The sequence below is a fragment of the Oxyura jamaicensis genome, chromosome 18 (genome assembly GCF_011077185.1).
Source record: "Oxyura jamaicensis isolate SHBP4307 breed ruddy duck chromosome 18, BPBGC_Ojam_1.0, whole genome shotgun sequence".
Taxonomy (NCBI): Eukaryota; Metazoa; Chordata; class Aves; order Anseriformes; family Anatidae; genus Oxyura; species Oxyura jamaicensis.
This window is the reverse complement of record NC_048910.1, coordinates 857,720-879,209: the sequence shown is the minus strand read 5'-3', so window position 1 is coordinate 879,209 and position 21,490 is coordinate 857,720. Positions and strand designations below refer to the sequence as shown.

The following is a 21,490-nucleotide window of genomic DNA, read 5'->3' as shown; positions in this document are numbered from 1 at the left end:
ATATCACTGTCTTTGTAGGAGGCTGGCATCAGGCCAGTGCAGCAGACTTTGAAGTCAATGTCCCATAATAGATTGCTGGGTTGAAGGACAGAGAGCATGCTGGCATTCTTTAAGTCATCAGGCTCAGCAGGGCTCCAGCACTTACACCCAGCAACCCAGCAGCAGGGAATGGCTGCAGAGGACAGCAATCATGCCTCTGCCCCAGAGCAGAACAACCCCCTCTAGGTCATTCCTGAAAGATGTGTGACAACCAACAGCCATCCTATCCAGCCCCCAGCAACGCACTCCAGTGCTCTCTAACCTGTGCTGTTACCAAGTCTTACTCAATTACCAGCCAAAGCTTTTCTGTTGCTGATTAAGACCATTACTTATCTTTCTGCATGGACATGTAGAGCCATTTATTTTTGTCATGCAGTACTTTTAAAAAGTATTTTGCATCCTGTTTCCCTACAGCAATGTCATCTGTGTACTGAGCAATCTCCCCTCACTTCAGCCTCTTCTCATTGGTCAAATTTCTGGCTCAGTGATTTCTGTTGCTGCCTTCCAGACCCTTCCCACAGGTCCCTTCAGGTGTAGGACCTGGAAGGAGGCCTTGTTACTCCTTGTGCCCTTCTGACATTCTTCACGGTATTTCCTAGAAAACAGCCTGCTGGTCAGGGGATGTGGTTCAGCTGATGATCAGTAGGTTCTCTGGAGTCTTCCATATTTTTTCCAATATTTATGCAGTTAATAATTTCTGTCTAAGACCACTGTCCAGTGACTAGTACAGAAACATCTCTGGTGGATTAAGTCTTTATCCCCTCCACTGCTTAATCAGCTGGCTTAGCTGTGGCTGTGACCTGAATGTACTCCTTTCCAATTGTCCTTCTTTAATTGTATCCAGTGTATTTCGGATCATTTTTTCAATTGCTCCAAAACATTTTCTATTCTAATATGTTAGTCTTGAATGATTCAGAGTTAAGAAGTATGTCTTCTGTCATCTAAAGGCATTAATGAATATATTGAATAGCAGGAAAAATTTCTGCAGAACATGATTTGATATATTCTTCTGTTTAGACTGTGAACCATTCCTAATTCCTTTGGTGACCCACAGTTATGCTCCTTTTTTATGTTAGTCTTATCCAGACCAAATTTCTCTGGCTTGCATATGAGAAAACCATGTGAGATAATGTCAAAACATGCTTAGAGTCAAGCTACATTACATTTTTTGTTTATTCCTGTAACAGAAATCTGTCATCTGTCCATAAAAGGAAATTAGGTTGGTGTGATGTGGTTTGTTCTTCATGAATCAATTCTGGCTGTTACTCATCTCCTTGCTATTCATTCAAAATCCATTTATACAGGTTGTTTGATTACTTGTTCCAATATATCTCTGACTGGAATTATAATTTCCAGGTTTTTTCTCTCCATCTCTTTTAAAACTAGAATATATGCTCTCCCTGGCCCAGTTTCTTAGAGAACCAGAGACAGTTGCTATTACTCTAGCCTTGTGTATCTCAAACTGTTTGGGAACGTTTAACTATCTGAGTACTCTCTAACCTGTTCTCCAAACGGATAACTGGAGTTTCTACTGTCTTGTTGCTGAAGGTTCTTGGCTTAGTCATGTGATTGATAGCCATCTATCTTCTTAGTGACGATGTTTTAAGAAAGCATTAAATTCTGTAGCCATCTCAGCAGCATCCACAATTATTTTTCCTATTTATAGAACACAGACAGCACTTTCCATTGCCTTCTCCTGGCTATAGAAATGCTTATAAAATCTTTTTCTCATGAACCTGTACAATTGTACTGTGGGTTTCCCAGTTTCCTCTAGCTGCTCGTGCTATTTTCTATTTATCCTGAAGGGTTTCACTGCTTTGAACTACCTACATTTTTGTACTATCTACTCTAGCATCTCAACAAACAGGTAATAATTTCTCTAGGTTGTTCTCTAGCTCTTCTTAACCAGGTGATAAGCTTGTATTTGTATCCTTGAGGTCAGCTGCCACCAATAATGACTTCCTTGGCCCTGGAGAAAGACGTTATTGCACCTCTGTGTGCCTTTTTGTTCTTAAAGCCATTGAGAAGTTTGTACAAGTTCATCACAAGCTCCACTGCAGTGATCTGCACCATGGACTCTCCCAACCCATATCATAGCAAGGGTGAAGAACTGCAGAGCACGGGATCTGCAAGACCACAGTAAGGCTAAGTCTTTTGGCTGACCTGGGAAGAGTGTCTGGGTATCTTCATGATTTGCTCAGCCTTATATCTCACCACAGGGTGCCAGGCTTCCCACAGAAGCCATTGCTAACACTATACTGTGGAGTTGCCTTTGTGTAGGTCTCAAAGGTTAAATGGTATGCTGAGCCAGGAGCAAATCAGTCCGAGCAAAACAGTCTGAGCAAACAGGTTTCATCCTTTCCATGAGCTCTCATAATACTTGAGGCATCAGAAGTCCAAGGGAAACTGGAAAGAACACAGGTTATAGCTGTGGGGATAGTGAACAGTCAGCAGCTCCATGCATGTTTTTCCCCTTATGAAGAATTTCTGCCCAAGAATCAGCCAATGTCCATGTGGAAAAAAAATGCCATTTAGGAGCTCACCAAACCTAGACTGTACCAAATCCAAATAAACTTGGGATGGCATGGGGGCCTCTGCTCTCTGTACCTTATTGTTGCTCTACTCAGATAATACTCTCTGCATTTGTGTTCTGCAGACTGAAGATTATCTCAAGCACAAGATCAGAAGCAGGCCTGAGAGATCAGACCTGGTCAACATGCACATTTTACAAGGTAAGCCTGCCTGAGATTTTCCCACATACTCCTTGTTTCTCCTGCCTGTGACTCATGTCTCTCCTGTCCCACTTGAGTTCCTTTCAGGACTCTCATCACAATTAGTTTTGGCCCAGCTGCTCATGAGGGCCACAGTCAAAATGTCATTGTATGGAATGGGACGTTGTATGGTATTTGGTTCAGACCTGATCTTCAGGAAGCAGGAGACACACTATTCCCAACAGGAGCAGAAACAAGGCCATCTAATCTTTGTCCCATCTCTGGCAGGGACCAGTATAAGATGATCTAGAAGACAGTGCAATATAGAACAGCTGTGAAAGAGTACTCTGTTACACAGAGGTGCAGAGGTCTGATCCTCACAAAGTGCATACTATGGGCATTTGTGGTGAAATCCTTGTAGCAGGTAGTTGTAATAACCTCCTAAAGGTGGACTTTTTTTTTTTTTTTTCTTTTTCCATAATCGTCATCATGCATTGATTGATGGTGATGGAATCAATGACCCAAGCATAGCCATACAAAAATAGTTGAGCTCTGGTACCAGTCAGTGAGACCAGTAGCTCTCCCCTCTCCCAGCCTGGTGTCCCCTCTCAGCCAGGGAGCTGGAAGTGCTCTGCTGCATCCCGTCACAGACAGCAGAACTCTGTGGTGTTCCTCATTATCTTCAGAGATAACAAGCTCCTCAGAGACAGGGAGAATGTGCAGTGCCTCCTTGAGTCCTGTTAGTCCCTTGGAAGAAGCAGATTACTCTCTGGAAACTGTAAATGCTGGCCTCTGCTCTCAGTATGGATGCAGTTCATATTTCTTTTTCCTCTGGCATGCAAGTGGTCCAAGGCCAGAGTCTGTGACAGATCAGTGCCACTCTCTTACTTTTCCTCTTTCTCTCCATCTGTAAAATGAGCCAGCATCAATGGCCATTTAACAGGTGGAAAGTGTCTTTCCCTTAGGTTAAATTGAAGCAAATATGAACTGGGATTGGGGCCAGGAGCTGTAAAACAGATGTGGAGATGGCTGCAGTCACCAGGCATTGACAGGGCCAGCGAGACAGAGCTGGAGGAGAGGTGGTACAGAGATGGCTGGGCTGTGCATTGAGCATGCTGTCTGTGCTGCCCTACAAACACTTGGCCAGGGCCTCTGCTCCCACAAAGAGATGTGCCCTGGGTTTTAATGAACTTACAGGCCCATTTGGTTCATAACATGACATAGACGTGATTGAAATTGGGCAGCTGAGACACTTGCTGTCATCTAAATGTCTTCCAGGCACACCTTCTATTATTGTTCACCTCAAGGAGCTCATGTGGTTCCTTTTCATATGTAATCGGAGGCCAAAATTGGCCTTAGATTAGCTCTCCTGACCTCCTGCAGAGTTTTCTTTATTGTCTAGTATGAAGCTTGTGTTGCATACAGAATCTCTTCTGGAAGACTGTCCAGTCTTTGAAGGCAGCACAGCTTAGATGCAGCCCTTCTTAAATTAAACCCCAAAGTGTATAGGCATAGTCTAGCGTAGGATCCTTCTTCCTCACTACCAGGGTGCTCTGGTGCTACCAGAGGAGTCAGAGAATCGTTATTTGGGAAACTTTTGTAATTGGACACTCTTATTTCACCACTCAGTAAGTTAGGGCTTCTCAGTTTGGTTTGGTCTGGTAGTAGCTTTCAGATCTAGCTGCCTTTGTTATGATCCTCTCCACCAGCTTGTTTTTCCCCTGAAGGCCTGAACACTGTCTTCATGCTGCCTCCAAACATTCCACTCTTGAAGATTCTGCTTTTTATTTTCCAGTGTAAGGCATTCTCTCCAATTGTCAAACCCTGTTAACGGTTCCTTCCTCCAGCTGTTCCTTCAGAAGTAGGGTCCACCTGCATTAGGCCACAAGGGCCAATGGGCTCCTGGCAGGCAGGAGTCAGAGTACACTTTTGCTCTCATGTTAGTCACAGCTTAATGAAATTTCCATTGCAAATCATTTCTGGGCCTTGGGAAGGATGGTCTGGCTGTAGACTGGGTTTGCAAGCCCAGGTTAGAAAACAGAAGCTTTTACTTGGGAATGGAGAAGCTTGACCTCACGCTCAGAGGAAGACACGTGTCCCTAAATCCCATCTTGCTTCCCAGTCTCAGACAGCTCCTGCTGGACACAGAGACATTCTCAGGTCTTGGCCAGAGTCCAAAAGGCTGTGCTGAGGCAGAAGTATGTTCTCACTGAGCAGTGTGCTTACAGATGCCCCGGGTCCTAAACTGATGCCTTCCATTTGGCATTTTAGACTCAGCTGCAGAGGGGTCCATTCAGTCTACTCAAATGAAGCTGAAAAGAGCCCGACTGGCAGATGATCTCAATGAAAAGATTGCTCTCAGGCCGGGTCCTTTGGAGCTGGTGGAGAAGAATATTATTCCTGTCGACTCAGCTGTGAAAGAGGCCATAAAAGGTAGTGAAGTGAGCGTGTATTTTGTGTCGTGTGCATGGCATGGGGCAGGGGCTGTCAAGGTTACACGGATGTCAAGCAGCAACTGCAGAGAGTGACCAACCTAGAGTTAGGAGCAGCAGCTGCATATTATTTAAAATTCCTTATTTTTCAACGTAATGTTGCAATCCAGCACAGCCTGTGCTATCTCACCTAGATATATGAAAAGAGATCTCTCATCTTCTTAGCGCAGCCACCATGGGAAAATGAATCATTTTTCAGCCATTTCTTCTCAGAGAGAACACCTCGCTTCTTACTCCCCTTCCCTGCCCAAGGCTTTGAGCATGTAAATGGTATTGCTGGAGAAAGGTCATTCCTTCCTCCCTCATGTGGGAGAGGGCTTGGGTGCACACATGTGGGCATTAGCCAGTCTGGATTCTCCCACTTGTGACCTGCCATGCTTTTACATCCCAACAAGCAGGAGTGAAATAGCCCCATTTCAGAGAGGCTGACATCCTTTTTTTTTTTTTTTCCACTGATGCCAGTGGCACACAAGGTCCAACAGAGCAGAGGTGAAGGGAAAGCATCCCTGGGGTGCTAGACTGCTGGGGAATACAAGGAGCAGCCTGCATCCCAAAGCAGGCTATGCTCCTTCGAACCATTTCCCATGCTGTTTAAGCATAAGCTCAGTGTTCCTCTATTATCCACCTCCCAGCTGGAGGAGGGAGGCAGAATCACCTGCAGTTATTTCCCCCATGCTGCTGTGGGGAGGCCAGTGTGGGAGCTGACACTAAGGAAAATGGTGACTCAGAGCTCACCAGTACCAAGACAGGGAGATCAGAAGGCAGAGAAAGGAGCAGGAAAACCTGCAGCACCCTGCTATCCCAGCAGCCCACATTTTTGAAGTCTGGGCTCATCCCTCCACATCCAAACTGGACCTCAGGTCTCAAGTGGGGCACTGAGAGCTGTTTTGCCCCCAGAAACTCCTTGTTCTATTGCTCTTGGTTCCTAAATTCATGAGATTATTTCAATTGGTGTAATCCCATGTTAAGTGTCTATTCTGGGCTCAGAACAAGCTGGGGACAGTAGCAGGGCCCTGCGACATGAGGGGTCTTTGAACTACAAGAGCAATGCAAAAAATGGGAACTGAAACAGGAAGCACTTTGCCTTTGGTTTCATCTCAGAAACCAGCAGAAACATGAAATACTGCAGGCTCAGAAACCCCTTTTCCTGTTCTGCAATTGTTCCTGCTCTTCATTTTTCCTCTGCAAAGAGTGTGCACAGTGGTTCCTTTAGTCTGGTTCTTGAGTCACCCTGGTTTCAGTATTTCACAGATCTCGCCTTTGAAGGCAAAATGTTCCAGGACTCTGTTTGAAGAGGAATTTTAAGGGAGAGCTTTTAGGGAGAGTTCAAGCAAAATCTCCTCAGTCACTTATCAAAGGAGAGGAGTGAAAAAAAAAAAAAAAAAAGAGAGAGAGAGAGAGAGAAAGAGAAACCATTAAAAATCCCCTCTTTATAAACAATTAAGGCAGTTTGAATATGACTTTATCCACTGGAGCCAAGGCTTGGAGGCTGGGCAAAGCAAGTGTCAAATTTGAACAATGTTTGTCTCCAGCTGCATTGTCAGGAGCTTGTGGTAAATAGAGATTTACAGGACAAAACTGTTGAAAACAAAAGTCTGGATTAAAATGATTTAGTCAATTTTGAAATTTCTCCCTTTTGCCATAGCCTTCCATCAATCATCTACTGGGGAAAAACTTTCCCTGTAAGCCAGTTTTATCCCATTTCAGGTGAAATGCACAGCATGTTAGGGTCCAGCAGGAAGCTATTTGGGTGCCATAAGAAGGAGGTGCTGCAGCTGCACCAGGGACACCATCTCAGTCCTCAGGCTTCTGTAGAAGAAAGCCTCAAGCCGAAGGATCTTCAAACTGATTTTTGAAGTCAGAGGAACTTTGTGGTGCTCACAGCTTGGGGCAGAAGGTTGAAAAAAGAGCAGAGATGAGCACTGGGACTTCTGAACATTAAGCCTTTTGTTTTTGCAATACCAGAAAGATGACAGGATTTAAAATCATTTTACTTTAACCTTGGAATCTCAACTGTTTATATATTAGAAAGTTCAGCTGACGTGTTCCTCTAATCACCTCCGGCAGGGTGAGCGGAAAGTGTTAGACCCCAACCGAAAGCCCTAACATCCCAGTGACAGGAGGCTGCCAGTGCCCTACATAGCTGAGCAGTGATATAAGAACCTTTTTTTACCAGGCCCTTGTCATCACTTTGTCCAATATGTTTGAGAGGACAATACCCAGTGCATTAGAAACAGCCCCAAGCAAACACCACTGTGCCTGAGATTACAGCAGAGACATGGGATCATGAAACGACACGGTCAGCCCTGGGCTGGGTGAAAGAGACAGATAAGGGCCACGCTCCCTGCTCTGCACAGGCCCCCAGTATCAGGCAGCAGGATGCAGCACATTCCTGTCATGCCCCAGGCTGCCGCCGTGTCCTGAAGGTCCCTTGGGCTCCGTGCTTTGGCACGTTTTCTCCTCACAGGCCAGTCAAATGCCAGCCCAGTGGAAGTCTTGCAGATCTACAAGTCTCTCTGGTTGGAGTGATTATTCCCAGGAGAGGATGCCCTCACTTGCCTGCAGACACCCCAGTGCAAGGGATCATATAGCCTTGTGTTTCCTCAGGGAAGGTACAACCTCTGATGGCAGCTGTAGAGGAGAGGGGACAGGCCCTATTTTCAGACACACATGAGGAACCCCAGGCCGTGGGGAGCAGGGAGGAGAGAGGCTCTCCACAAGACACTGTTGCTCTCATATTCCCATGCCTGCCTGCCCCAGAGCTGCCATGGCAAGTGTACTGTTGAGCTGTTTGCATTTCTCTGCCAAGCAGACAGAGCAGCTACTTGGGAACACCAGGGTCACAGAGGAGGCTACTGCTGTTGACACTTGCAGAGCTGTGGAAGGGGACAGGAACAGTACACAGGACGCAGAGCCATGTTGTCAGGATACCAGCAACTGTTGACTGTCTGGGACCTCTTCCCAACACAACCCCATGGCAGGTGGGCCCACCTTCTGCAGGGGTCTAGCTACTGGTGGCTCAGGGACCCATCCTGGGGTAGGCAGCCAGGACCCCCTGCTCCCTCACCCGCTCTGGCACCACGAGCTGGAGCAAGCAGAGATAAGCCTTTATCTCTGAGATAGGGAGGGGCAGGGGGCAGGAGGGTGAGTGTCAGTGAGAAGGTGCACATTGCTAGAGCAGCCGCACAGACAGGTGGAGGCTTGTCCCTGGGCCCTTCCTATTTCCCCATTTGTCACCTCACTATCGGCATGCCAAGCTTCCTGACAAATGCCAGACGTGAGCACAAGATTATGAGCATGGCCACGCTGCTCCTTCCTCTGCCCCCACCTGCAGCTCTCCCAAAGCTCACATGAGAGCTCTTCTTTTTTAGCACTTCATTTATCAGTAAAAGCCTGGGGTCAAGAGCTCTTGCCCATCTGACTATGAGGAGGAGCTCTGCAGGAGGGAGAATCAATGTCTGGGGCAGGCCTTGTGGCAGTCAGGAATTAACGGCAGCGATCTGAAGCATTTCATATGGCTGAAGTTTGTGGACAGCCACAGGACCCAGAAGCCTCTGTCCAGCTGCAGCCAGGTGCACTCACCTTGCCTCTTCTGCCATGAAAGCATCACCCTCTACGTCAATTTCATCCTCAGCTCTTCTGCTGAGGATCACTAAGTGCGATCAAGATGCTTTGCAGACTAGGGAGAGAGACTAATGCCCTTCTCCTCATTTCAGTCCAAAGGCAGGTCAGGACAGCTGAGCAGCTCTGTGCCAGCCCAGTGTGCTTGTGTTCTCTCAGAGCCTCCTGCCTCTGACAAGCCAAGCTTCTCTGAGACCTCTTTTCTCCACTTCCCAAGTAATGTGCTCCCCACCAGCTTTGTTCATCTGGCTATAGGGGACTGGCCTGCAGGATCCTTTCCCAGTCAAACCAATGATGCTGTCCTTGGTCAATGGTTTGACATGGGATGAGGCACTTGAACACCTTGAGCACCAAGCCCTCAGCCTGTAGCCAGATCTGAAAAAGGGGGACACGTGGGAAACTGACCTGGTCCCATAGGCCAGGTCTGCAGGGCACACTGCGGTTTCCGAGCGATCTAAGCACTCCCCACGCTGCCTTGTGCTCACCCCATCCCTCCAGCCGGGGACGGCCCAACCGCTGGCTGCGACCCACGCCCGCTCCAGCCGGGGCGGCGAAGCCCGCGGCCAGGAGCCGGGGTCAGGCGGGTGCTGCTGCCCTGGGGCGGGCCGCCCGGCGGGGACGGGCGGGCACGCCACTGACCGCCGCCTCCCCGCACCCGGCAGGTACTCAGGTGAACTTCTCCAAACCACCCGACGCGTTCGCCTTTGAGGAGGACAGCAGCAATGACGGCCTGTCCCCGGAGCAGGCCAGGAGCGAGGACTCCCAGGGCTCCACGGAGTCGTCGGCGGGCACCAAAGCCTCAGAGCCGGCCCCGCCGGCGCCCTCGGGGACGCCCCAGGTGGGTGGCGCGGCCCGGCCCGGCGGGGACGGGGCGGGGACAGCGCCCGAGGAGCGGGCCCGCCACGAGCACCGGCCGCCTGCTCCGCGGGCACGGCGGGGCCCCGCGGCTCTGGCCGGGAGGGCCGGTTCGGGGCCGGCCTCGGGCGTGGGAGGCGCGCAGGGGGCCCGGCCCTGGCCCCGACCCCGTCTCGGCCCTGCGGGGAGGCACCGCCCTCTGCTGCCTCGCAGGGGCCGCACAGCCGCCGGGCGGAGGCCGCGGGGAGCGGGGGGGGGGGGGATTCCGGGGAAAACGGGGGGGGGGGGGGGGGGGGGGGCGGGGGGGGGGGACACTGCGGGAACTGGAGGGATTGGGTCATGTCAGAAATGTACAGGGGGCACTGAGGTGTCCTGGGGGACTGAGGGGCCAAAGGTGCACTGGGAGTGATGGGGATGCAGGGCTGAGGGGGAGTGGGGATATCTGGGGCACTGGGGTAAGCAGGGATAGACTGAGCAGACAGGAAGGCTGGAGGGGACTGGGATAGCCTGTGGGAACTGGGGAGAGTGGCCTGGGGTAGGCATGGCGGTACTGGGATGGATGGGGGGACTGGAGAAGACTTTGGGCAGGAGAAGAGGGTGGCAGGTGCCCGATTCAGAAAAAGAGACACTTCCACTGAATATGGGTGCTCCAGACAGACTGCTGTGAGCCCAGGGACACCAGGCTGTCCTTTCCCCAGGGAATGCTTGAGGTTTCCAAGCTCTCCATCTCCTTTCTCTGTGCCAAGAGACCTCTGCAGCCTGGTCAGGGCCCTCAGAGACCACCTTTGGAGAGGGCAGTGTATCAGCACTGGGGTGCAGAGCTGCTGCAGCTCAGCCCCTGGCTGTGGAGTGGGGTGCAGTCCCTCACCCTGCAGGAACCGAGTGTCAGGGTGGAGGGAAGTTTGTCTGTGGGGACAGGCTGTCCAGGGGGCCTGCATCTGCCCCACATCCCGTCACACTGCACCTCTTCCTTTCAGGATCACCCCCACAGCACTGAGGGTAATGCAGCAGAGCTGGCCTCGGGGCAGAGCAGCCAGTGCGACAGCCCAAAGCAAGCACCAGGACAGGACAGCCCACCCCTCCCGGTGCCCTCTGTGGTGAAGGTAATGTCTTCACACCCAGGCTCCCTAGGAGAGGGAACAAGCACAGGGCAGGTGGCTACAGCCAGGCCTGAAGTACTCAGGTGCTGCACCCCATGTGTCTGGCAAGTTTAGGGGTTTGGCCTCAAAAGCCTGGAATAATGAAGGAAGTTGGATCCCATTGTCAAGTACTGCAAGTTGATGTCATTTTTTAACTATAAAAGGTAGAGCTTTGGTCCCTGCTCAAGGTGATTGAACAGTTCCTTTATTGGGAATATCCCCTGGAGCTGGAAACAGGAGATACAAAGCAATAGAGAAATACCTTCAAGGCAAGGAAGGTTATTCTCCTTCTCATGTGCTCTTTCTTTAGCACATCTGGGATGAAATGTTGCCCTTGGGAAGTCACACACGTTTAGCTGCTCATGTTGCTTAGCTGTCAGGCTGCCAGCAGGACATGCCTTTGCTCTGCCAGGTCTCCAAGTTCCCACAGGAGTGATAGGACCTCTTCTCTCTACTAATTCCTTTCCTTCTTGTACCGACAGTCAAAATCATCCAGTGATAGCAAGAACCGTCACAAAAAGCCCAAGGACACCAAGCCCAAGGTGAAGAAGCTGAAATATCATCAGTACATCCCTCCAGACCAGAAGGCAGAAAAGTCCCCTCCGCCCATGGATTCTGCATATGCCAGACTCCTCCAGCAGCAGCAGCTCTTTCTGCAGCTCCAGATCCTCAGTCAGCAGCAACAGCAGCAACAGCAGCAGCAGCAACAGCAACACTTCAGCTACCCAGGGATGCACCAAGGCCAGATAAAGTGAGTGACAATGTGCCAGTATCAGGGCTTAGTCCTGTCTCACTCCAAGCTTTCCTCTTCCCTGCCCATCTGTGCCAGTGCAAAGGGGATAAATGCATGCAAAAGAAACAAAACCTTGGAAGTATAGCAGTCTCCTGAAAAGCTGTTCTGGCTTTGTACAGTGGTTGGGGAACCTGTGATGTGCTGGTAGGTCACCAGCAATCTCCTTGCAGCCCAGACTGGTTTTCCTGGGGGTTGGTGGTCCTTCAAGTTTCGTACAGGAGATAGGAGTCCCCAGGGAGCAGAGAGATGGTATGTCATGTAGCACTGGGCACAGAGACCCTGGCAGACAGACATGTTACCCCAAATCTCCTTTTTTATTTCAGGCAATCAAATGAGCAAATGGTCAAAAGTTCAAATTCTTCATCAACTTCTGTCAACAACACCCCTCTTTCTCCTGTGAAAACCACCTTTTCAGGCCAGACTTGTGTCTCATCTATCAAGCCAGGCCCTCTGCCATCTAACCTGGATGATCTGAAAGTGAGTTAAAACTTTGTCACCATAGGAGCAGAATCTCATAGCCTGAATGTGCTTTGCTACCCCTTATGTGTGCAGTGTAGTGCAGCAGGCTGTGCTGCAGGGACTGACTGTTACAGATCAGCAAACCAGAACCACCACGCTATGTGCAAAGCCAGGCATACAGCATGATGAATCAGGAATTGATTGGTGTTGTGGTAACTAAAAACATGGATTTTCTGCTCTGCGGGTATCACATGGGTGCATTGCTCCAGTGCACATATCAGCAAACCGTGCATCTTGAGATGGCTGCAGGCCAGGGTATAAGGTCAAAGTCTAGAGAACAATCTGTGCTGCTGCTCCTGTAGCTCATGGCCCCATACCTTCAGTAGTTTTATGGTGGATGTCTTGGATACTGCTACCAGACCAGACAGAATCTGTCAGCGTTGCCTTGACACCAACTCAGTGATTCAGCTTCTCAGTGGTCATTGCAAACCCATGCTGCAGTTCATCTGCCAGCAGCATCCAGGCTGGCTCAGCTCTATGGAGAAGCAGGTATCCCCTGGAGTCTGTGGCTATGAGCACTGATTTGAATAGTATCTAAATCTCTCACACAGGCAAGAGAGGCAGGGAACAAGATAGAATCATTCAAATCACTGATTCTTTTATAATTTGTTAACAGAGCCTCAGCCATAGGGAAGGCTGATCTTTTTTTAGAAGCAGAGACCTAGAGGAGATGGATTTCTCCATCGTTATTAGATGGAGAAATAAGATGGGGTAGAAATAACATGTGTTTGGCTATAGCAATAACTTTGCTCAGATGCTTGAACCTGGTGCAGATGCCTGAACATGGAGTAGCTGGCTCCAGAGATCTGTGGTCATGTTATCTGAGCTAAAGGATAGTTCCTGGGCTGTGTTCAAAGTCCTCTGCTCAGATTGATACTACTGCTAGGAAAGGAATCATGGATTATTTTCATGGCCCAAGGACCACTGCTGGTTCATGGAGAGCAGTCACAGTTTCTGGAGGAAGAAAGAAGGTTTTCCTATTAGGAAGTATCAGGGTCCTGTGGTAGTCGGGGCTGTGCATGCTGACTGATCACCTGGGGAGCCAGAGCTTTAAAGCAGAAGGCATGGAACCTCTATGCTATGAGGCTTGCTGTGAGAAATATCAGGTTTCTAAAGCACTCAGCTGCAAGGGGAAGCACAAGGAATGATTATTGGTCACTTTTCTTCTAGGTGTCAGAACTGAGACAACAGCTCCGAATAAGAGGCCTTCCTGTATCTGGTACCAAAACAGCACTGATGGAACGGTTACGGCCCTTCCAGGAGTGCAGCAGCAATGCAGTGCCAAACTTCAGTGAGATCACAACTGTAACCTTTCCAGTCACTCCAACAAGCACCTTGTCAAGTTACCAGTCGCAGACCTCTACCAGCATGTTATCAAATGGCTTCTACCACTTTGGCAGCACCAGCTCCACCCCACCCATCTCTCCAGCCTCCTCCGACCTCTCTGTGAGTGGCTCTTTGCCAGACACATTCAATGATGGGCCCATGTCTTCGCCACAGTTTGGTCTTCAGCCATCTCCAGTTCATGGTAGTGCTGAAGAAAGCCTCATGAGCAGCATGAATGGAGGGAGCATCCAGCTGGAGCTGGAAGGGATTGACACAGAGAAAGACAAAATGCTGGTGGAGAAGCAGAAGGTCATCAATGAATTGACATGGAAGCTGCAACAAGAGCAGAGGCAGGTGGAAGAGCTACGGATGCAGCTCCAGAAGCGAAAGAGAAGCAATGGCCTTGAGGAAAAACAACAGCCCACTCAGCATTTCTTTGGTGTCCCCATCAAGCAAGAAAATGTAGTGTCCAGCTGTCCATTTGCATCCAAACAAACTGCCTTGAAAGGCCAAGCCAGCAGCTCAGATAAGTTAAGTAACTGTGGTGTGCCACAGCTCTCTCATATTGTAAATAGTCACTGCCTGGAGCCTGCAGGGCAAAGCACCATCACCTCCTCAACATTCCTGAGCCCGCAGTGTTCCCCCCAGCACTCTCCTCTCGGGGCTGCAAAGAGCCCGCAGCACATCAGCCTGCCGCCATCCCCTAATAGCCACTATCTCCTCTCGGTGTCCCCCGGCTCACAGGCAGAAGGGCGCAGCGGGTCCCCACAGACCAACAGTTGCCTTCGCACAGCATCGGTAAGTGGAGAGCACCCCAGCTGTCATCTTGGTGGTGAACATGCTCATATCTGTGGCCATTCACACAAATATCTCTGAGTGCTTTTCTATCAGGCTGGGACAGCTGGAATCCAGGATGGGCACCCAGGGGTTTACAGGAGCATGTGGGGCTGCCTGTAAGGCAGAGTAGCTGAGATGGAGAATGGGTTGGAAGCTAATGGCACTGCAGGGTCCTTTGCAGGGTGTTACCTGGAGAACCCTGCTGCCACCACATCCAATTGCCCTGGGGGAGCACAACCCAGCTCCTCTGTTCCATGGAGCCCTGGCACAGCCCCTTATGCCCTGGGGGAGCACTGGCACAACTCGCTCTTCCCCAGAGGACTCCAGCACAGCTCCCTCTGCCCCTGGGTGAGCACTGGCAAAGTTCCCTGTGTCCTGGGAGAGTCCTGGCACAGCTTCCTCTGCCGTGGAGGGACCTGGCACAACTCTCTGCCCTGGGGAAGCATTGGCACAGCTTCTTCTGCCCTAAAGGAGCCCTAACGTGTCTCCATGTCCCCTCAAGGGGAGGCTCTGGCACTGCTTGCTGTGCCCTGGGGGAGTCCTGGCACAGCTTCCTCGGCCCCATGATGTTCTGGCACAGTTCCCTCCACCCTAGGGAAGCCCTGGCACAGCTCCCTCTGCCCCATGGAGCCCTGGCACACCTCTATCTGCCCCGTGGAGCCCTGGCACAGCTCCCTTTTCCCCTAGGAGGTCTCTGGCACAGTTTCCTGTGCTCCTGGGTAAGCCCTGCAATGCTAGTCAGCATCTTGCTGAGCCACTGCAGCTCCTAGCAGTGTAAGGTACTTTAACCACTGGATTGAAGGAAGGCAGTTACCCCAGTTATATGGGAAGCCTTTTCTTGGGAAGATGATAAAGCAGGGCTTGCCACTGGGATCTGCAGTCAGGACAGAGTTTGTGCCACCCCCTCAGGCCACCAGCACTGCAGAGCTGTCCCTTCAGTGTCTCCACTGCTCATTCAGCCCTCAGGGTGGTATGAAAGCTTGGAGAGGGAGGGGCACATGCTGCCAACACACAAAAACAGAACAAAGGGCTGCTTATCACAGCCCCATTTCATCCTAACACCCTACCAGGGTTCCCCAGGCAGTAGTAACACCCATCATATTTATTGTCTGTAAAGCACGCACAGTGGCTCTGGGTACACGGCGCACCTGCAAAGTGGGCAGATGCACAGCAGATGTGCACTGAGTGTGGAGCAGGTGCACGCAGAACTACCACCACTGCATGCAGCGCTCATGTGGACAGCTCAGGAGCCACAGCCCCACAGACAGCACACTGAGCAGTGTGCAGTGTCAGTGGGGTGCAGTGCTGCGAGGTGACAAAGTGGGATGCAGCCTTGTCACTACGCTGTTCAGAGGACAGTGATATAGGTGACGGGCAGTCAGACACGGTGCTGTCAGGTGGGCAGAGAGGAGCAGCACTGCTGGGGTGAGACAGGAGGGGAAACAGTGCTTCAGTGGGATGGGCAGTGGGGTGCAGTGCTGCAGGGGTGAAGTAGGCAATGTGGGGCATGCTGCGGGGGTGATAGAGGCAATGGGGTGCATTGCATTGGGTGATCTGGGCACAGAACAGTGAATGCCATGGGTAGGGTGCAGTGGCGACCTCAACAGTGGGGCACAGAACTATGGGTGCAACAAGCAGTGGGACAGAGCACCTTGCTGCATTGCACAGGGGAGTGCAGTGCTGCAGGGCTATGCTCCAAGAGAGGCAGTGGGATTGCTCGCAACAACTATAGAGCGGTCATAGGGCACCAGCAGGGAGCAGCAACACCTCAAGGGCTCCTCCAGCTCTTCCCCCATTGCCAGAGCACAAGGAGCACATTAAGGGGTTGGCCCTAAATTCACATAGTGGCTGTGAAACCACTGTCCTGGGCTTCCCCGTGGGCCTTGAGACAAGGGGAACAGCAGCTTGCAGTCACTGGGCCTTTAGGTGATGTCCTTCCTGGAAGAGGGTGGCCCTCTTGCTGGCAAAAAGCTGGCACCAGTATGCAGGTGTTTGGTATGGGCACAGAGAAGGCCTGTGGGCAGTGACTCTTTTGTGCAGTCTCCATGAGCTGTCCCAGGACAGGTAGCGACAGAGAAGGTCCCCAAGGGAAGGAGCTGAGAGGCAGCTGGTAGCTGGGGGAGCATTGCACTCCTGGGCATAACCACCTCTCCCTCTTGCTCTGCACATTCACAGATAAACCACAGATAAAGTCATAGCTCTGCAAGACCATGCCTGTGGCCAGATATCAGTCAGTGACCAGGGTTCAACCTGGCCCTGGATCCCCCTGGTGCAGAGCTAACCCAAAGAGCTGTTTTACCTCCCTCTTTCCTGCCCAGAGGCCAGGCACTTTGAGCTGATTTACCTGCAATATCATTAGTTTTCCTGGTTTTGTTCTGGCTTCAACTGGGGCGAAAGAGGGCCTCCCTCTGTTCCGAGGAGCGTAACCTTTTCCCTGTGCATTGATTCCGTTTCCCTGTATTTCCCCCATGCAGATGGCTACGCAGGCAGGTCAAAAGTTTTCTATTCCATCCCCAAGTTTTTGTAATTCAAGCCCAGTCCTCTCAGAGGTAAAGCAGCCTCCACCCTATGAGGATGCAGTAAAGCAGGTAACTGCATGATTTTTACTTTCTGTAGGGCTAGGGCTGTGCAGAGTGTTCTTTTGTGGTTAATGTAACTGTCAGCTGCAGGAGCTACAACCCGTTATGGGATCTCTGGGTAGGACAAGCCTTTTTACATAAGGAATGGGGTTTCTTTGAAGAGTCAATTACTAAATGACTGCCACAAAGCAGTCAGACACCATGCTAGAAGGGATAGCATCTTCTGTACTGATGAAAGGTGCCTGGGGTCCAGACATCCCATACAAATGCCCCAGGACTTTCTTGTCTTCTTCTTCAGGGTGCTCAGGTAAACAGACCCAAATGGCCATTCTTTGGGACACCTCACCTAGCCCATTAGCAAAGTGCCCTGCTGATTGCCATCTGCTTAACCTTATCCTGGAGCCATCTACCCTTAGCCTTATCCTGGAGTGGTGCTCCCGTGGGAAGGAGCTCCCATCTCCCATGAATTCGTTACTTCTTGTGACAGTTGGTCAGCCGCCTCAGTGCTGGTCACGGTGCCTTTAGGAACATAGAGTGATACCATTGGCAGTACTAAAAATTGGCTTATGCTGGCTGGCAGGGAGGTGTGCAGAAAGTCCTTCCAGTATGGGGTCAGGGAGAGGAAGATGCCATTATGTTATCCCCAGTGAGGCTGTGGGACTGCAAGCAGGCACGTGCCAGTGATAGATGCCAGGTCCAGGTCTGGATGTCCTGGTTGCTCTGGGCAGAGGCAGTCTGCAGTGTCCACTGAGCATAGACAGGCTTGGTGGCAGGGCAGGGGGAACCTGGCTCAGTGCTCTCCAGATCTGCTGCACTTGTCCCAGGTCCCTGTGGTGCTCATCTGAACACTGCTGCCAGCCCCATGCGCCTCTCATGGGGTCTAGAGCCACGTACCTGGCACGTGGCTGGAGGGACTCTCCTCCTAATGCCCTCTACTCTCCTCTTTGCCGTTTGCTGCAGCAGATGACTCGAAGTCAGCAGATGGACGAACTCCTGGACGTGCTGATTGAGAGCGGAGGTACGGACTGCTTCTCTGTTCCCTCCAGGGCTTCCCCTCCATCAGGCATAGGTCCGTGGGGCCCAGAGCTCTCAGTGTGCCCCAGTGGAGCTGCCTGAGCTGGGTGCAGCTTTCATTTGCCTCCCTATGCCAGGAGCCACTGAGATTGACTCCAAAACCACACTGGACCTGTGCCGGTGAGGAAGCCTGCCAGAGCCTACTTCTACACATGCCGCAAATCATTGCGGGAGTCTGGGCTCAGGGTGTCACCCATGCAGCCGGCTCAGGAAGGACTGCAGGGTGACAGCACTGCCAGCACCCTCCCCACACAGAGCCCCTGCTGCCCTCCACCACTCCCAGTGCTGCCAGTGCCATCTCCCACGTAGAGCACTGCGGTGCTCTCCCCTGTGCAGATAGCTGCCAGTGCCCTTTCTCGTGCATGACCCAATCCATGCCCACCCCCATGGGGACAGCTGCCAGTGCTCAAGTCCTGGAGATGGGGTCCAAAACCAGGGGAGTTGAGATCAGAAAGTGGGAACATGGGGGGCTTCCCACAGGGAGGGTGGGTGAGCAATGCCAAAGGGATTGAGTTGGGAGTGGGTTTGTGCAAGTATGCCCAGCCCAGGAGCCCAGCTCAGGGGCCTTGGCTTTGCCTCCGGGCCAGCAGTGATGGGCACTGCCAGAGCACTTCAACCCGCTCTTGTTTGCTGAACAGAAATGCCAGCCAATGCCAAGGAAGACCGGTCCTGCCTGCAGAAAGTACCTCACATAACAGTGTCTACAGGGAACTCCAGCACTTCTCTCCCAAAGTCATCTGTCGCATTCGAACAGGTCTCCTCCACCCAGCTCCCATTCGAGCACTGTCCAGGCGGTGGTGACACTCACCTAGAGGTCCTGCTGAATGCTCACAGCCCACTGGGGAGAGTCAGTGAAATTGCCCTACTGAAGATGGGAGGAGAAGAGTCCCACTTCGAAGGGATGATAGAGGGGTTCTCCAGCAAAGCTGCAGATGAACTGCTCACCTCCCAGGAAATTTTACAGACTCCCCTCTCACCAATGGAAACACAGCTCTCCCCTTCCCCTGCTGATGGCTCTGGTTTACAAATGAGTTTCACTGAATCTCCATGGGAAACGATGGAGTGGCTGGACCTCACCCCCCCCAGTTCTGCCACTGGCTTTGGCTCGCTCACCTCTGCGGGCCCCAGCATCTTCAACATTGATTTCCTAGATGTTACTGATCTCAATCTAAACACCAGCATGGACCTTCACCTGCAGCAGTGGTGAATAGGAGGGCGGTGGAGGCAGGAGACTGCAGCAGCCAGTGCAGTGTTTCCGCCATGCTGGAGAACACATAGGGCTGACGTGCCAGAATCAGGGGAAACTGGAGGCATTTTCCCAGTGAATAAACTTGTTTGCATTTCCTGTTACTGCAAAGTGACAGCTCAACAGCTCTGGTACTTTGGTTTTCCTCCATTGACATATCCCCAAAGGATACCTTTATCAACACTCCTTCATATTGACCGTTGTCTAGAACTTCGATTTTGTTCCTCTTACCTTTTTCTCCCCAGTTTTAGCAGTCACTCCCATGAGAACTGGAGCAGCTCATGACAAAACTGTGTGGTGAGGACACCTCAGCTGGGAAGCAACAGGAAATCATCCAGAGGTTGCTGCCCCCTTCCCTCCTGCCTCTCCAGCTAGTTAGGCCATTGTGCATGGCTCACCTTAGCCATGCCAGGTCACGAGAATTGGGAGCAGAGAGGTCCAAGGGCTCTGCCCAGCCAGGGCAACAAACACACTTCTCTGTACAGCCAGACTTGCCTTACACCCTTCCTTCTGTCCCCAAAGCCATGTTCCCCCAGTCCCTGCACAGCTGTGCTCCAGGTGAGTGAGAGATGGAGCCGATGTTCACAGTGGTACTTTGGGATGTTCTCAGGCTGCCTGTGGGGCTGAAAGCCAAAGAGCTGTCCTGGCTGCAGTCTGAACTGAATCAGGCTGAAGCCTGTGACCTTGAAGCAGAGAGGCCTGGATGCTGGAGGCAGCTGCTCAGGCTGCAGGTGCAGGTATTGAAAGGCTGTGGCATTCTGTTGCAGCTGGCGTGTCCCAGCTAGTGTGGTACAGATGAAGAGATGTGTTAATATGTTCTGATCCAAGGTAGGAGCAAGTCGTATGGAAAATACAGCAAAGCTTTGCAGGGGCTGTCCTCTGCACAGCCAAAAATCAGGATGGGTCTCTACTGCCCTGCATGATCTGGGAGCAGGGGCAGCCAGGAGCAGCCATTCAGCCACCTGGTGTAGGACAGGGCTGAGCAGGCCCTTGTGTGCCTGTGGTTTTGTGTGAGCACCTGCTTTGCTGTCTCCACTCCTCTGCCATCCAGAAGGCTTCCTTTTTCCCATTCTTCCTCGATCCCCAGCAGTGATCCTCCTTTCCCAAGTTTACTCCGGCATCACTGTTCACCTAGCTCAGAGCAAAGCCATTTGGAGAACAGCTGTGAATCACTGAGCCTAGAGGAGCTTGTTCTTCTGAAGCCAGCAAAGATGGATGCTCTCCTGCAGTGATGCCTCCAGTGTGAAGTCACCAGCATTTCTCCCACAAGTCTCTGTGCAATATACTTCCTCGGGCTCTAATGAGAAGGAGCCTTTGCTTCACTTCTTGGCTTCCACCAAAGAAATTAACTGCAGACTTTTTGACGGACACATCTACTTCTTTGCATTTCTGGTTTTGCCAAAGTAAATATTGTTGCTGACAAAGATTGTTAAACTATTTACAGACTGTGTGTATTTAATATTCATGTTACTGGAAAGACATCACATTGGAGATGCGGCAGCTGGGGAGGAGGCCCAGTGCGAGGGGCACCGCGGGCAGCCTGGCTGCGGCTCCTGCGGGGCACCCACACCCAAGGCTTCCGCAGCTGCCAGAGGTGGCTCTGTGGCCACTGCTGTGTCTCAGCTTATGGCGTTGTTGCATGCTGTATAAAGAACATGGCAGTAGCTTTTAAATCACTATTTAAAGCACCACTTTTCTATTGTACAAATGGTCACAATGCACTGCTAGGATAGACAGTCACAGGTTGCATTTTTTTTAAGTCTTTTTCTAAGCGAGAGACTTTTAGAAGCCGTTTCATAAAGAATATTAATAGCACTTGAATCAGAGTAGTGTTAGCTGCTACACTGCGTCATTGTACAGGGCTTTCCAGACAACTTTCTCCTCTCAACAAATGTATTTCCTTATTTAAAGGGATGCTGTCAGCTTCAACGTTGTAAGCAAGCACTTTTCCTTACCTATGTTACCAGCAACACCTTCATTATTAAAAACCCCTTTGTCTTGCCACTATATCTGCTCGCAGTCTGCTGTTTGATTTTGCTGGGCTGGGGCAGTGACAGCCATCCCAGCAGTGTTCATTTCATTTCAGCTGCATTCCAGGGAGCAGCATCTTTGCAGAAGCTTGATTTTAAAGAAACAGTTTTTCCTTGGGAGATTTCTAACCAGTCTCCCATTTCCAAAGACTTTTCCTTCTGTTGGCTTTGGTCTTGCTTTGTTCTGCAAACCCTGTTCCACTGGTCAGCGTCCTGTTCAAAGGGAGCT

At 51.1% G+C, this 21,490-nt stretch overlaps 1 protein-coding gene across 13 annotated transcripts in view; it reads left to right on the top strand.

Annotated features, from left to right (window-relative positions):
• MYOCD (myocardin) overlaps positions 1 to 21,238 on the top strand; it is a 258,264-nt gene extending 237,026 nt beyond the window's left edge. For 10 of the 13 annotated variants that reach the window (XM_035342664.1, XM_035342659.1, XM_035342660.1 and 7 more), the window contains 9 exons: positions 2,696 to 2,771; positions 5,022 to 5,183; positions 9,526 to 9,701; positions 10,696 to 10,821; positions 11,340 to 11,608; positions 11,974 to 12,127; positions 13,340 to 14,293; positions 17,872 to 17,929; positions 18,624 to 21,238. In XM_035342664.1, coding sequence (XP_035198555.1) covers positions 2,696 to 2,771; positions 5,022 to 5,183; positions 9,526 to 9,701; positions 10,696 to 10,821; positions 11,340 to 11,608; positions 11,974 to 12,127; positions 13,340 to 14,293; positions 17,872 to 17,929; positions 18,624 to 19,192 — 2,544 coding nt within the window. In that variant the 3' untranslated portion in view covers positions 19,193 to 21,238. The remainder of the gene's footprint in view (positions 1 to 2,695; positions 2,772 to 5,021; positions 5,184 to 9,525; positions 9,702 to 10,695; positions 10,822 to 11,339; positions 11,609 to 11,973; positions 12,128 to 13,339; positions 14,294 to 17,871; positions 17,930 to 18,623) is intronic. The other 3 variants (XM_035342668.1, XM_035342670.1, XM_035342663.1) reach the window with 2 other exon arrangements.
• Positions 21,239 to 21,490: the final 252 nt, after the last annotated feature.